This window comes from Aethalodelphis obliquidens, unplaced genomic scaffold (assembly GCF_003676395.1).
Source record: "Aethalodelphis obliquidens isolate GAN/ISIS:26980383/991018 unplaced genomic scaffold, ASM367639v1 scaffold57, whole genome shotgun sequence".
NCBI classification, from domain to species: domain Eukaryota; kingdom Metazoa; phylum Chordata; class Mammalia; order Artiodactyla; family Delphinidae; genus Aethalodelphis; species Aethalodelphis obliquidens.
In genome coordinates this window covers 10,918,816-10,932,178 of record NW_020838001.1, presented here as the reverse complement: position 1 = coordinate 10,932,178, position 13,363 = coordinate 10,918,816, and the positions used below count along the sequence as shown (strand labels likewise).

Here is a 13,363-nt window from a genome sequence, read left to right as displayed (position 1 = left end):
ACTTCCGGCTGCCGGGTTGACATGAAGAAGCAGCGGCGGCTAGGGCGGCGGTAGCGGCGAGAGTCGCGGCTTGCAGCGGGACTAAGTGCGGAGAGCGCGACGCGGCCTAGAGCGGCAGACGGCACAGTGGGCCGAGGAGGAGGCGCAGCAGCCCCCCTGGCCCGCCATGGAGATGGAAAAGGAGTTCGAGCAGATCGACAAGGCTGGGAGCTGGGCGGCCATTTACCAGGTGCGGGAGCGTCCCCAGAGCGCGGCAGGCCCTTCGCTTAGGCCTAGCGAACCTTCCCCTCAGACCCCCAGGTCCCGCTCTCCGTCTGGGTCCCGCCCTCCGCCTGGGCCCTGCTCCGTGAGGATTCGATCCGACGGCGGCAGAGGCCAGCCGCCTCTCTCTTTGTCCCCCGGGTGGGCCTGCGTCTCTCCCCGGCCTCGCAGTCCCCTATGATCCCCCACCTACCTCATATCCTCCAGCCCGGGTGACCTCTCAAGCCTGGAAGCCGCCAGTCTCTGCCCTCAGCGCGAAGCCTCGCACCCCGACCCCGCCCCCCTGCCTGTCCACTCTTTGTCCCTTGGGGTGGATAGAACACCCCCACTACTTCCTTTCTAGACTGGACCACCTCAGGCTGTCTTCCTTTGTCTCCCCGGGGGAAAGGGTTACTCCCCCCTCCCTCCTTTACATTTCCTTTCTCCTGGTCTCTGTGCGTCGAGTCCCAAGGATGACAGTCCCTTCCCCCTTCCTGTTCATTCATTTAATGGATCTGAATTGACGTGCCTCTTCCGTGCTAGGCGCTGCTGAGGCGTTGGAGGTAGTGTTTGCTGAACAAGACAGGCAAGATGCTATCCCCCGTGAGCTTAGAGTCGAATAGGGCAGTGCAACACATAAGCAGACAATTTCAGCTGGGGACAAGTGCTATGAAGAAAACAAAACATAACGGGGTAGAGAGTGATTTCAGGGAAGATGGCCTGCCTCAGAGAAGGGGATCAGGGAAGATCTGTCAGAGGAAGAGATACTTGCTCTGTGAGCTAAGCCCTGAGAGTAGCAGGCTGAAAAGAGCTTTCCAGCCAGGAGGTCTGGAGTACCCACTCCACTGGGGCCGGAATATTACCCCGTGTCAGGCAGGCAACAGGGGAGGTTGACGTTTCTACTCCCTCTAAAATAGCATCTTTCTCTCGGTGAGCATCTTATCCTTTGGTCATGGTTGAGATGATGGTGTCTTCCCGGTCTTCATCTCCTTGTGGGTTATGGTGATTCATAAATAAAAATTTCGGAAGGTGGAGTTTCTCACGTATCTCTACATCATCAGATTAAAAAGATGAAGAGGTCTGCTTTCACAAGAGCTAAATCCTCTGAAGAAAGTATGTGCTCCCGATTAAATGTCATCGCGGGGGTTGTGAGGATTAACCAAAACCACACTCGGTATTTTAAATAAACAACATACAGAATAGAGAGATGTTGTTACTTGTGTGAAGGGAGAAGGCTGTTTTCGGCTTATAGGCTCAAAAGGCAAATTGTGAGATCCATCAGCTGGTAGTATTAAAATCTATTTTGAGCTCCACTTAAAAAGGAAAAAAGCTTTAAGCAGTTCTTTGGTATGCTTGACTAACAAAAGCCTTTTTTTGGCAGGCTTGGTTTCATGTGGATTTTCATCAAGCTTATTTGACAGGATTCTTTTTACTTGCACTGTAATGTATATTAGCTTCTGATAGACTAATGTTTATAACCACTCTAATCTGTGTAAGTACGATCGATCAATATATAAAATTTGTATTCCGTGTCTAGTCTCTCTGAGTTAATTGAATGAATCCCACTAGTGACTTTGAGAATGTGTAGACAAATTGTCTGCATCAGATTAAATACAGTGGAGTCTAAAGTGGTCTTAAATGAAAAAATTCTTGGTCTGAAGTGTTGGAGTTGATAATGATATACCCCATCACAAGTAGGGGTGGCCTCCAGGAGGTACTGGGGAGAATCTTTTATATTGAAGCTGACTCAGTTGGCAACAGCAAATTCATATTATAAAAAGTCCTTGTTTGAATTTGATTACTTACAGTTTTAGCGAGGAGTGGGAGACCTTTCACCCAAGCACTGTTAAAACTATGTTAAGCAAGTCACTAGCATGGAGCATGGTCTTCAGTTAATTTCCCTCATTGTTCTTGTGTTTGTCTACCACCTTGGAACCCCAGGAGTTGGTGGAGATCGCTGTATGTTGAGATTTCTCTAGATCCTTAATCGATTGCCACATTTCTAGAGGTGGTTTCTTTTATCTTAGAGAATTATCCGCTATGGGCTTTCTCACCTCTGCAGTACAGATATTTTTCTTTTACAAAATCTGAATCGGACGCTCTTTTCCTTCTTGATGTTAAAAGTGGCAAATTCTGGCATTTTATAAAAAATGTAGAGTTCAGATGACCTTGAGTCTAAAGTGGCAGATTTTCCAAAGTGTGTGTCAGTTTATGAAAACCATTATTTTTCAGGAATTCAAAGAAATGTGTTTATGGTGGGTAGAAAATAGAAGTTAGAAAAATTAATGTTTTGTAGCCCGTCACAATGAAGGCAGCCTTATACAGAGTCATTTTGGGCTTGCTTAGTCTATTGTGATTTTTAAAATAATATGTAATTTTTGCTTAACATTTTGTAAACAAAGCAGTGCAGTTATTTCTCACTATACTAACTTCTAACTAGAACAAAAAGGTGTAAAAACTTGGAAACAATTGGGAAAAGAACAAAAGATGAAGTAGACTTTTGAATGCCGAGGAATGAGGCGGCTTAGAAAACAAATGTTTCAGGCGAAGGTTCTCTCCTAGCTCAATTTAATAAAGTGAGCATAACTGTTTTTATATAGTTGTTAATGGTAATAGATAGCATAGATACTAATAAGCATTTAGGTCTATAAAAAGTCAGCTTTGATAGCATGTGTAGATGGCTTTAAAAAATTGTTTTCTATCATTTAAATGATTGTATGTCTGGTTTGAAAAGTGGAAGTAATACTTAGCAAGCCTGGAGTGCCCAAAAGAGAAGAGAGAACATAGATAGGGCAAAGAGATTGGTTTTTGGAGCTAGAATGAGAGAAGAGAGGGCTTGAATGAATGAAAATAAGAAAAACTACCCTCCATTTGTAGTTTAAGGTTTGGGTCAGGTGTTTCGCCATTTCTCTCATCTCTAATTCTTTGATTCTCTGACACTGTTCACTAATTTTCAGTATGAATGATTTGATTGTTTCAGATAAAGGAGATTGCAACAATAGCTTGTGACTTCAAGGCAAGATTTATTCTATGTTAGAGGCAGGCTTTGTAATACGGGCCACTCTTCCAATTGACATTTGTTTTTATAGCTGCTTTCATTATGAAATACGATCTAATGCCTGACTAGGTTAAAATCATGTTATAACAATAATTCGCTAAAATTCCTTACTGCTGTATACAGCTTATTTTATTACAGTCCAAGATGAATATTAAAATTTCCCAGTAATTTTTATATAAATACCATTCTCTTCAGAGAAAAAATGTGTTTTGTGCAGAGGAGAAAGATCTATACACTATGACTCACTTCACTTAAAAAAAAGAAAGACAAACGGAAGTGACATGGAGAGGATGGGAAGCTCTAGTCATCTTGAGTGACCCATTAGATCTAAATGTTCTTGTGTAGCCCTGGTTTGAGTGAACTAAATTTAGGTGTCTGATCACCACTTTGGAAACGGTGCAAAGACGTTTGTAATTGTCTGGACTCAGATTAACTGGGGGCACAAGTAGAAATAGTGGAGGGAAGAACTTTTTGCTATCATTATTTGTTTGACATCACTGGCATATTTATAGGAATACTTTGGTTCTTTTGGAAGTACATCATAAACTATATCAGATGGTTCTAAAGAGTCAGCTGGGGGATAATGGTAATGCAAATGATTTTCGGTTGCCAGTTATCTACCATTGGGCTCCAAGGCCCCTCCAGTGCATTTTGCTTTTTTTTTTTTGGCTGCACTGTGCTGCATGTGGGGATCAAACCCATGCCCCCCTGCATTGGAAGCATGGAGTCTTAACCACTGGACTGCCAGGGAAGTCCCTGCATTTTGCATTTTAGCACGAATAGCTCCCCCAAACCTATTTTAAAAATGCCTGGTATTGAGTAGTGTAATTGAATGTATACTGAATTTCATGATAGAAATAAATTTTAAAATTTCCTGTAGGGGTTTTGTCAGACTCTTAACTACTGAAATAACTGTGCCTTTTCTTTTTTTCCTTTTCTCTTTTTTTTGAGTTGTCTATTTTCTGATCTTTTAGATGGCAGAATCCTTTTGACAGTTTTTGTCTTATGCTGTACTTTTAATTGCAGGTACTTTTTCATAAGCCAGCCTGAGCTCATGTGTATTTTGCACAAGCTGGCGGTCCCTCCCTACAGTGTTTATGTTAATTTGTTCATGGTAACCAACTAATACTGACTACAAATAGTCTGGGCATGTTTCATTGTACTGCCCATGTTTAGGAAAAGGGGAAGTCCAGCAGGGTCATTGTGTCCAAGACAATGTAGTTTGGTACCAGTCATTTGGTGCATGTTTTGAATATGCAGGAGTGCTGGGGACTTTGGAATGGTTCTTGATTCCCTCTACCACATCTCATTGATTGGTCACTATGATGTCCTTCCTACCATCCCAGTGGTCTAGGTTCTCAAATTTTGCTTATAATACTGCTGTCATTTCTGGCTTCACATTACAGAAATTGGTGAAACCAGAAACATATTAATAAGGTCCCTCAACAATCTCTCCACATCTCCCACCTGCCCCACTGTGTATATTCTTCACATTATCACTAGAGTAATTGGTGAAAAACAGACCTGGGTCTGTCACTCCTCTGTTTACTTCTATGCTTTCATTTATGTGTAAGGTCCAAGCTCCTTGGCATGGCAGCCAGGTTCCAGCCATCCCCTCCTGTGTACCTTTTATTCTGGCCACACTAGAAGGTGCGGTGTTCTCCAGACTCATCCTTCTCTTTCATTCCTCTGTACTTTGGCTCAACACTTTGTTTAGGCTGCCTTTCCCACTCATTCTGGCTTGCGCCTCCCAGCTCAAATGTGTGCCCCCTTGCACTAGATTTTGGCTCTCTCACTTGTGTGCTTACATACACCTTCGTACCTATCTCTTTTAAAGCGCTGCTCTCATGGGAGCTGTTCCTTTGTATCCGAGTCCATCTACTGTAGGGTCCAAACTATGGAAGTCACCTCTTCCATCTTTCTCATTCATCTTGGTGTCCTCTGCACCGGGCACAAAGTGCCTAAGAAATGTTGGGGTTGAATTGATTGTCAGCACTTTGCCCCAGGCCCTGACAATAGAAAGACAAGTCACAGTTCCCAGCCCCCATTCTGGGGGAGAAGGAATGGTAGACACAAAGAGATTAGCCTGCATTAGTACTAATAGCAGAGGCCACTCTCAGAGAAAACCAGTACAGTTTGAGCCACGGCTTGATGAGGCAGTTTGGTGTTGCCTGCTGTGGTGGCTTGGAAGAAAAGCTTGGATGCTTACCCAGTAGGAAACCCAGCTTATTTCACAGGAACTTTAAATTTAACAACAAATTTGTACTTGGCTTGAGGCGAACTTAATAGGAAACTTGGAGGTGATATATATCTGTCTCTCTAAGAATTATTGAATTACTCTGTTCTCATCACTCTCGACTTGTTCTCACATGCCTTCTAGAAGGGCTTTGTATGTAGCTGGTTTGTAAAATATATTTTGACTGTGGGCTTAAAAATATGGTTCTCCATAAAGTAACCCTTATAAAACCTGTGATTTCTTTTCAGAGTATAAATGGTAAAGGCAGACATTTTTGGCCTTTGATCAGATCACCCTTCTGGCCAAGAGAGTAGCTTGATCTTTTGCTTTTTCTCTAGTTAGCTCTAACACTAACTAGGCTGAATGGGTCCCTTCCTTTCTTTGGGCTTCAGTCCCTTCCTGTGTAAAAATGGTCCTTGACTAACTGATCACCAAATTCTCCTCAAGTAATGAAAGTCTTTAATGTGCTCACAAAGAGAGTTTGATGTTCCTGAAGTAATCCTTGTAACCACTGCTGTGGTTACTCAATTTTGTAAGGTGCGTGGGTGTCGGTGGGTACAGTTAGGCTCAAAAATGTGTAAGTTTTGTGACTATAGTTGAAGATTCAAAAGAATTGAATCTTTTTTTTCCCAAGAGGTATTGAACATTTTTAATAAGTTGGGTTCATTTGGTTTAGTAATGTGGGAAAACGAGTGGCACTGACATACGAGTTATGCTTGCAGTTTTTCTCTGAGTAGCAATTGGGTGGTTTTTCCTGTAAAGATAGAGGAACTGATTCTCGAGAATTTACGAAAGATTCAACCCCAGCTAGGTACACAAAGAGTAGCTGCCCTTTATGTTGTAATTTTAGAAAGAAACCAACATCTGGTCTAAACTTCGTTTGAAGAGCATGATAGTATACACAGCTGCCATGTTTGAGAAGAAAGTACCTAAGGCTCCAGCATTTTAGAAATAATGCTTCACTTTGTAGAAGTGGGCTTCATAGTTTCCTAGCTGCTGCCCTCTCCTTCCTCAAGGCAGCTTGACGTATCACAAGGGTCTTACTGACAGTTTTGTAAATTTTGAATATCTGAAAGCTAGGAACAAGACCATTTCCCATGGAAGATTTTTTCCCCCCAAAATAAATAGCCAAAGAAAAGTCAAGCCCCCCCAAATCAGTTGATCTTCGGAATGTAGTACAAGTCACACTGCAGACAAAAATAACTACTGATAAATGATTTTCAGTTTTTTGTTTTTAATTTGTGACCTGATTCAATTTGCAGTTTTGAATGCTTTTGATTCTACCAACGCTGTTTGTAAAGTTTTACGGATACCCCGTGGTAATTAGATAGAATTGGTGCTTAAGAGGTTCTACAGCATGGAATCACAAAATAAACGTGGCTTCTTAGCAAAGGGACACTTAAGGTCCATATTTTTCTCTGGAAAATATACATATTCCCTACTCTCTTAATCTAGTAGTGTGCCAGGAAGTTCTGAGTTCTTATTGAGGGTTAACTGCTTGTTGAAGCAAACCTTTGGGCGTGAGTGGACTTGTGTCCTAGGCGTCTTTCTTCCCAAAGACTGATTGAGGCACATTTTCTTCTACAGGTGAAGAAGGAAAAGCCTCGACTGTGTTTGTGGCTTTTGTGGGCAAGCGACACCACTTGCAAAGATAAGATGAGCATAGCAAAACTAGGTTTCCAAAACTGTGTTTTTTTAATTTATTAGTTAGTGATTAGAGAAGGAAAACTCCCTTATCTCCGTTACTGTTATGAAACATTTTTCCCCCGACTTTTTTTTTTTCTTACCTAATGGCTTTGTTACTGGTGCATCTCTTCGTTTTGAAGAATCTCATTTAAAAAATGCCACGCTAAGTTCCAGGGAACAGCTTAGCTAGTTTTTATTCTGTTGAGTACTGATTACTCAGAGAATTATACAGTATTGTGAATTGCTTACAGGAAGGTGAACATCAAGTAATTACTCCAAGTAGTTGGAATTCTCTGAAGAACAGGGGGTTACTTAAAAATGTCTGCGCATGAAATCACTTCTGAATATAACTTCACTCAAGAGAACAAATAGGCAAGCTGCGTTTAGCATAATACGGTAAATTAGCTTTAAATTCCCTCGGTGCTTAAACATTTGTCACTGTTAAATTTATCTTAGATTTTTTATTGCTTCACTATTCAAATAGTCAGGGCTGAGTTTGCTTCTACAATGATAAAGGCAAAGTATGCCTAACTGGGTCATAAATATTTGTGTGGCTCACTTTTGCACAGAGAAAAGAGGCCTCTAAGAAGATATTCAGGGGTCTTTCAGAGGGAGGATACTTTGTTTTGTGTTTTTTGTTGTTCTTGTTGTTTTGCTTTATTTTTACCCTGATTCAAAATGTTATTTTGACAGCATCTTAGAGTTAAGAGCATTGCCATTATTGTTCTCCACCACCTGGATACCACCTCCCAGTTGCCAGGGTCTTTTGGATCATCCTCGGAGGTGGGGTGAGAGGGTGAAGCAGAGTGGTGCAATATCAGGAAGTTGCATTAAGCCACATCAGGTTGACAGGCACAAAGCCACATTTCTGGAGCAATCCCCAGTACACCGGGTGATATGGCCATGATTGAGGGTTAGCTGGTCCACATCTCCCATGAACCATCCTTGAGAATCCACATCCCCATGATGTGCTGCGTTTTAATGGGTCCTTTATGTACCTATCATGGTACCATTTCTAAGTGTATTTAAATATTCCTTCATGTCCCACTAACAGTTTTTCTTAATATATCCCAGGAATATTAGTGTCATTAGCAGTATTTTATTTCATTTGTTCTTGTCATAGTACCCAGGTCTGCTACTGTCCCTTGTTTTTCTACTTACTGATAAGAATGCTTTTTAGAGTTTTAGTATTGAAGAGTGCACAGTAGCAGTTGGTAGGTTTTATACTCATCGTTTCTTAACCACTCGTTTCCATCCTTTTTGAGCTTGAACTTTCCCCAGAAAACTTATCAAAAATGTAGTCATCACGCAGAGAGAATCATGGTAAAAGTAGTTGAAGTTTAACAAACTAGTACCTTTTTTTTTTTTGCATGAATCCACATTTGTCAACTGACCTTCCTTTTGCAACACGTTCCACTACTTTATGACAAAAACTTTTGTGTTTCCCAACAGCCTTTGTTCATTGGAAGATGTTGCTTTTGGAAGTAGGAAATAAACGGCTTGAGGAGATGGAGGCAAGCTTTGGTCTGAAGTAGGAGTCTGGTATGTCCCTAGCTCTCTGTGAGAAGCGCATTCGGAGATGGGTGTGGTCCATCATCTGAAATTTCCTATCCTCAGTTTGAGGAGGTGGTTACCATTCTAACCACTTAAGAACTGCATGGTACATGCTATTTTATTTACAGGGCAAAACTTAGCTCTAATGGTTTCCCTTGTACTTGCCTTCAAATTAATAAAATGTCATTCTTTGGTAATGTTTACATGCCAGAAGGAAGAAAGGATACAGCTGAAGTTAAAGGATTAAATTGGCATCACACCTTTAGTTTTGTAAATGCTTTTAATGTTTGATTTTTGTAGGTTGAGCATAAGGAAGTGATAAGTATGTTAGGTTATTTGTGGTTTGAGCTAATTTTAGTCTCTTGTTCACAGCTTGCTTTATATCCTTTGACATTTGCTTTCTAGAAAGACAAATTATGAATGTAGGACTCAGTTTATATTCTACACTTGGCTATATTTCAAAAAAATATTTTCTCAGTACTTTGGTAGTTGGACACTTTGAAACATAGTAACATTCTTTTAAAAATCATTGATTCCTTTGCTTAGTGATGTCTCTACTTTTCCAGCAAGTAAATTAGATTCTTTCATAGAGGCTTGGAACTCTTGCTATAAGCCAGTGGCTAAAAGGGTATGGTTGATACTAGAGGATTTTTAAAAGAGTCTGACTGACCCTGAGATGTACTGAAGCAAGGCTTTGATTGGCTGTATATAGGAAACCTTCCCCACCCTGTCCCCTTAGTTGATAGAGCCTTTTACTGGTAAAGGCTGGGTCTTTGTCTCAAAGCTTTAGTCCCAGGCTACCCTGCTACCCACCCTTAACCAACTCCCCCGAACATACATCCCCCCCAGGGACTTGTGAGGTGATGGAAGAAGAGGACAGGGTTTGGGTTCTGGGTCTGCCTTCGACTGTTGTGGGACCTTGAAGGAGTTAACATTCAACATCTGTAAAATATGGTGATTAGACCAGATAGCCTTACAACATGACTGGAATCTAACATCCTACACCTACGCGGTCACACGAGGAGCCAGGAGACTGGGGCAACTTTGCTGGAAAAATGGGGGCTTCACGTCCCACTCATGCTAGATTTGGTAGCCATATATGTTCCATGATCCCCCTTATCTAAAAGTGAGACAGAACTTTAAATTTTCATATTAACTCAAATCAAAACTTTAAAAATGCATTATGTCCTTAAAAAGAACAAAACACCCTGTGTGGGCATAAATCCATTATTTTATAAAATGACTGAATGCCACATTGATGAATGCAGTTTCCTTTGAAATTCTTCTCATGTCTAAAGAGGATTATTGGGTTTTGTAATTGGACTAAAATCTCCCATTCAAGGGAGAAAGGCACAGTCTGATCCATGTTCTACCCTCATTCATAATAAAACCCAATAACAGCTAACTTTTATTGAATTCTCTTATGTGCCCCAGGCACTGCGCAAAGTGCTTTACATGCAGTACCGTTTATTACACACCATAAATTGGTCTTTAATAGCAGGAAATGTTTTGGGAGGATAATTAGGTGTCAGAGCCTCGATGTTCTTCTTTGCCTGAGGTCTCCCATGTCCTGGACCCAGCTTTACAACGGCACTGTGGCCATGCTCACACGGATACACAACTGCAGGGACAAGGAATTGCGCTTCGCTTCCTGGTTGATTAGCACATAGGAAGAGAGAGTTTGTAGATTTTGACCCTTGCCCATATTTCTGACCTCTTACCTAGATGTCACAAGTTGGCCACCCAGTTATATTTTGCTTGGTCCACACAGTGCTTTAAAAAAAAAGAGGAGTTTAAACTTTTGTCATTATTGATAAATCAGGAGAAATCACATACAAATCTGGATTTCTGGCTTCTCTTGAAAAATCTGAAGATCACACGGCCTGAGCCCACCGTGGCAGTGGTCTGCTGATCTGAGGGGCACGTGTGTATTCTTCTCCCCAGCGGGTCCCCCTGTCCTTGCTTATATGATCTACCCCGCCATTGGACGCACTTGAGTTTGTAGCCTCTACTCCAGACTGGGTTTTTTTCTTGGAATTGTTTATTAGCATTAGAATTAAGGTGATTTTAAAAAGACGTTTAGGCTTGTAAGTAGTTGGTGTACTATCATTAGATAAAATCAAAGCAAGGGAAGACTAGCTGGAGATATGGTGGCTAGTGTGAAAATGCCTGAGGAGGGAGTGCCCTTGACATTAAAATCCGGGATAAAATCATTAGCCAGGTGCTTCTTTCCTTCCTGCCCTTCCCCCTTCCCTTGTCATCCTTATCCCCTTTCTGCTATTTTGAGGAAGTTGGAAGCTGCCACCATTTTTTTCCACCTCGAGCAACTGAGTGTGACTGTATTTTTGTCCCATGTTCAATTATTTCCACGAACTATTTTTGATGACCAACTTGGAAATTAAATTGGATGGTCAATATGGGACTTGACAAGAAGAATGACTTGCTCAAATAAGTTTGCACTGAAAAATCTAAGAAGTAGTGTTTTTAATGACTTGCTTTGTGACCTGGTTAGGAATGATACCATTCGTCATGTGTCTCAATTCATGATTAGATGGTTTCTCTACCTTATCCTCTCTATCAAGGGATGAAATAAATGATAGCCATGATTGGGGGGAAAATATATATATATATATATATATATATATATATGTATATATGTTACAAAGAATATGTGTGAAAGGTCTCTGTCCCTGTTTAGCGACAGAAGTACGTGTTATATTGTAGGAGATGCTATTCCTTTGATCCCTCTTGAACATCTCTTCGTCCATAGAGGTATATTATATATGACAAATTAGAACAAGCAATAGATAGGGAAGATTCTTTACCATTATAAAACAATCAGGATCCTTGTTCTGAGTTTTGTACCTTTTCCACTCCTAAAGCTGAACGCCAGGAGGACAAAACCAACTCAGTGTTTTAGCACTCCTTAATTGTGTGACGTGATGGCATTGGCCGTTTAATACTTTTTTGTATATATGAAATTAAAATCAATAACTGGAGATCAATTTCTCCATGAAGCTTTTCATCTCCCCTTTATTTCCTCTTCTCTTCTGCAATGGTAAGCTCCTTTCAGGCAGAGTCCGTTCACTCATTCAAGTTCATGAGCTAGGGCCCGGGCTCTGGTAGGCAGTGAGGGTAAGTGGTGAGCAAGAAAGACACAGTTTGTCCTTGCTGTTAAGAAGCTTAACAGTGCAGCCAGCAAAGGGGCTGGGTAGAGACAGTCCCAGTTCAGAGTGATGAGAGCTCTCATAGGCGTAGGCCTGGGTACTTGCGGACACTGAGGAAGAGGCATTTGGGAGAAGGAAAAGCAAGCGGAAGACCTGTCAGGTAAAGATAGTCTATAAAAGTAATATCTAAGTTGAGATTCCAAGGGCAGGCAGGAGTGAGCCCCTTATGTTCTCTAGTCCCCTAATCTGGGTTCAGGCCTCCTTGCCCTTCTCTGTTCATGTTAAGTGTTAAATTACCTAAGCTTGAAAGCATGGGAGCATATTTAACTTTATTCCTCTTTGTTCTTAACCCTCCGCCTCCCATCCACCCCTTGCCCCTCCACGATTCATATGCATTGTCTCTCTTTCTCTTAATATATATTTTTTTCCTCTCTCCCTTGCCATTACTTCTCACCTTGACTGTGATAATGGCCTCAGAATCCTTCTAATAGGGTGACTTAGTGAAGGCTACAACATGTCATTGACCGCATGTTGCCGCCGTGTAGTGGTCACCTGTGTAGGTGTCTTCTCTGGCAGGATGATGTTTGTGTTATCGTCTGTGCGTTAACGGTGTTAACGGACAGTGCGTTACACTTAGTAGGCAGGTAGTACAGTATTGATTGCAATGAAGTGATAGCTTTTATATAAATAGTTTTATTTTTCTTATCCAGGTATTTATGCAGATACTCTTCAGTCTGTACAAAAAGCAGAATTATCTTTTATGACACAAAATGTTTTTTATAAAGAGTCTTTAAGTATAAGCCTGACTCAGTAAGTACAAATGGAAAATATGTGGCTATCCCCCTGATTTGCAGATGACACTATAAGAAGAAAGGTCTCATTTATTCATTGTGAATTTTAAAAGATATCTTTAATGGTGTTAGCTGGCTTATCCCATTATGTGGTCTGTTCATTAGCAGTTCTCTATATATAGACGGCTTTGTTCGAGTGAGTCTTTCAAGTCAAGTACCTTGTAAAATAACTTTACTGATAATTTATCCTAGTTTTAAATGACTAACTGATAGGCTTTAATTTTTAGGCATTTTAACATTTTTGGATATGATTACATATTCTGAGACTTTGTGATTTAAACACAAAAATTATCATCTTGAGTAATTCTGAATGAGTTGCTGATTGCTGCCTGTTTTCCGTTCACATACTTACTAACTCATTCCTTGCTGTGTCGGAGCAGTCAGACTTGGATATCTGCAAACCATTAAGGTTGTGTAACATCTTTTCTTTTTTCCTTTTTCTAATTCTGGCTTTGAAGATCATGTGTGGAAGTAGTACTGGATTCGATTTTTTAAAGAATAATTGTTGATTACTAGTCATTACAGATTTGAAAATGGAAGAGTTTTTCTTATCAATGGAGGACAAAGTAGA

The 13,363-nt window shown here is 40.9% G+C and overlaps 1 protein-coding gene across 4 annotated transcripts in view; it reads left to right on the top strand.

Moving 5' to 3' along the window:
* Window positions 1–13,363, top strand: part of PTPN1 (protein tyrosine phosphatase non-receptor type 1) — a 67,996-nt gene continuing 54,633 nt past the window's right edge. For 2 of the 4 annotated variants that reach the window (XM_027087013.1, XM_027087012.1), the window contains exon 1: window positions 13–229. In XM_027087013.1, coding sequence (XP_026942814.1) covers window positions 167–229 — 63 coding nt within the window. In that variant the 5' untranslated portion in view covers window positions 13–166. Of the gene's footprint in view, window positions 230–13,363 lie in introns of all 4 variants that reach the window. The other 2 variants (XM_027087014.1, XM_027087015.1) reach the window with 2 other exon arrangements.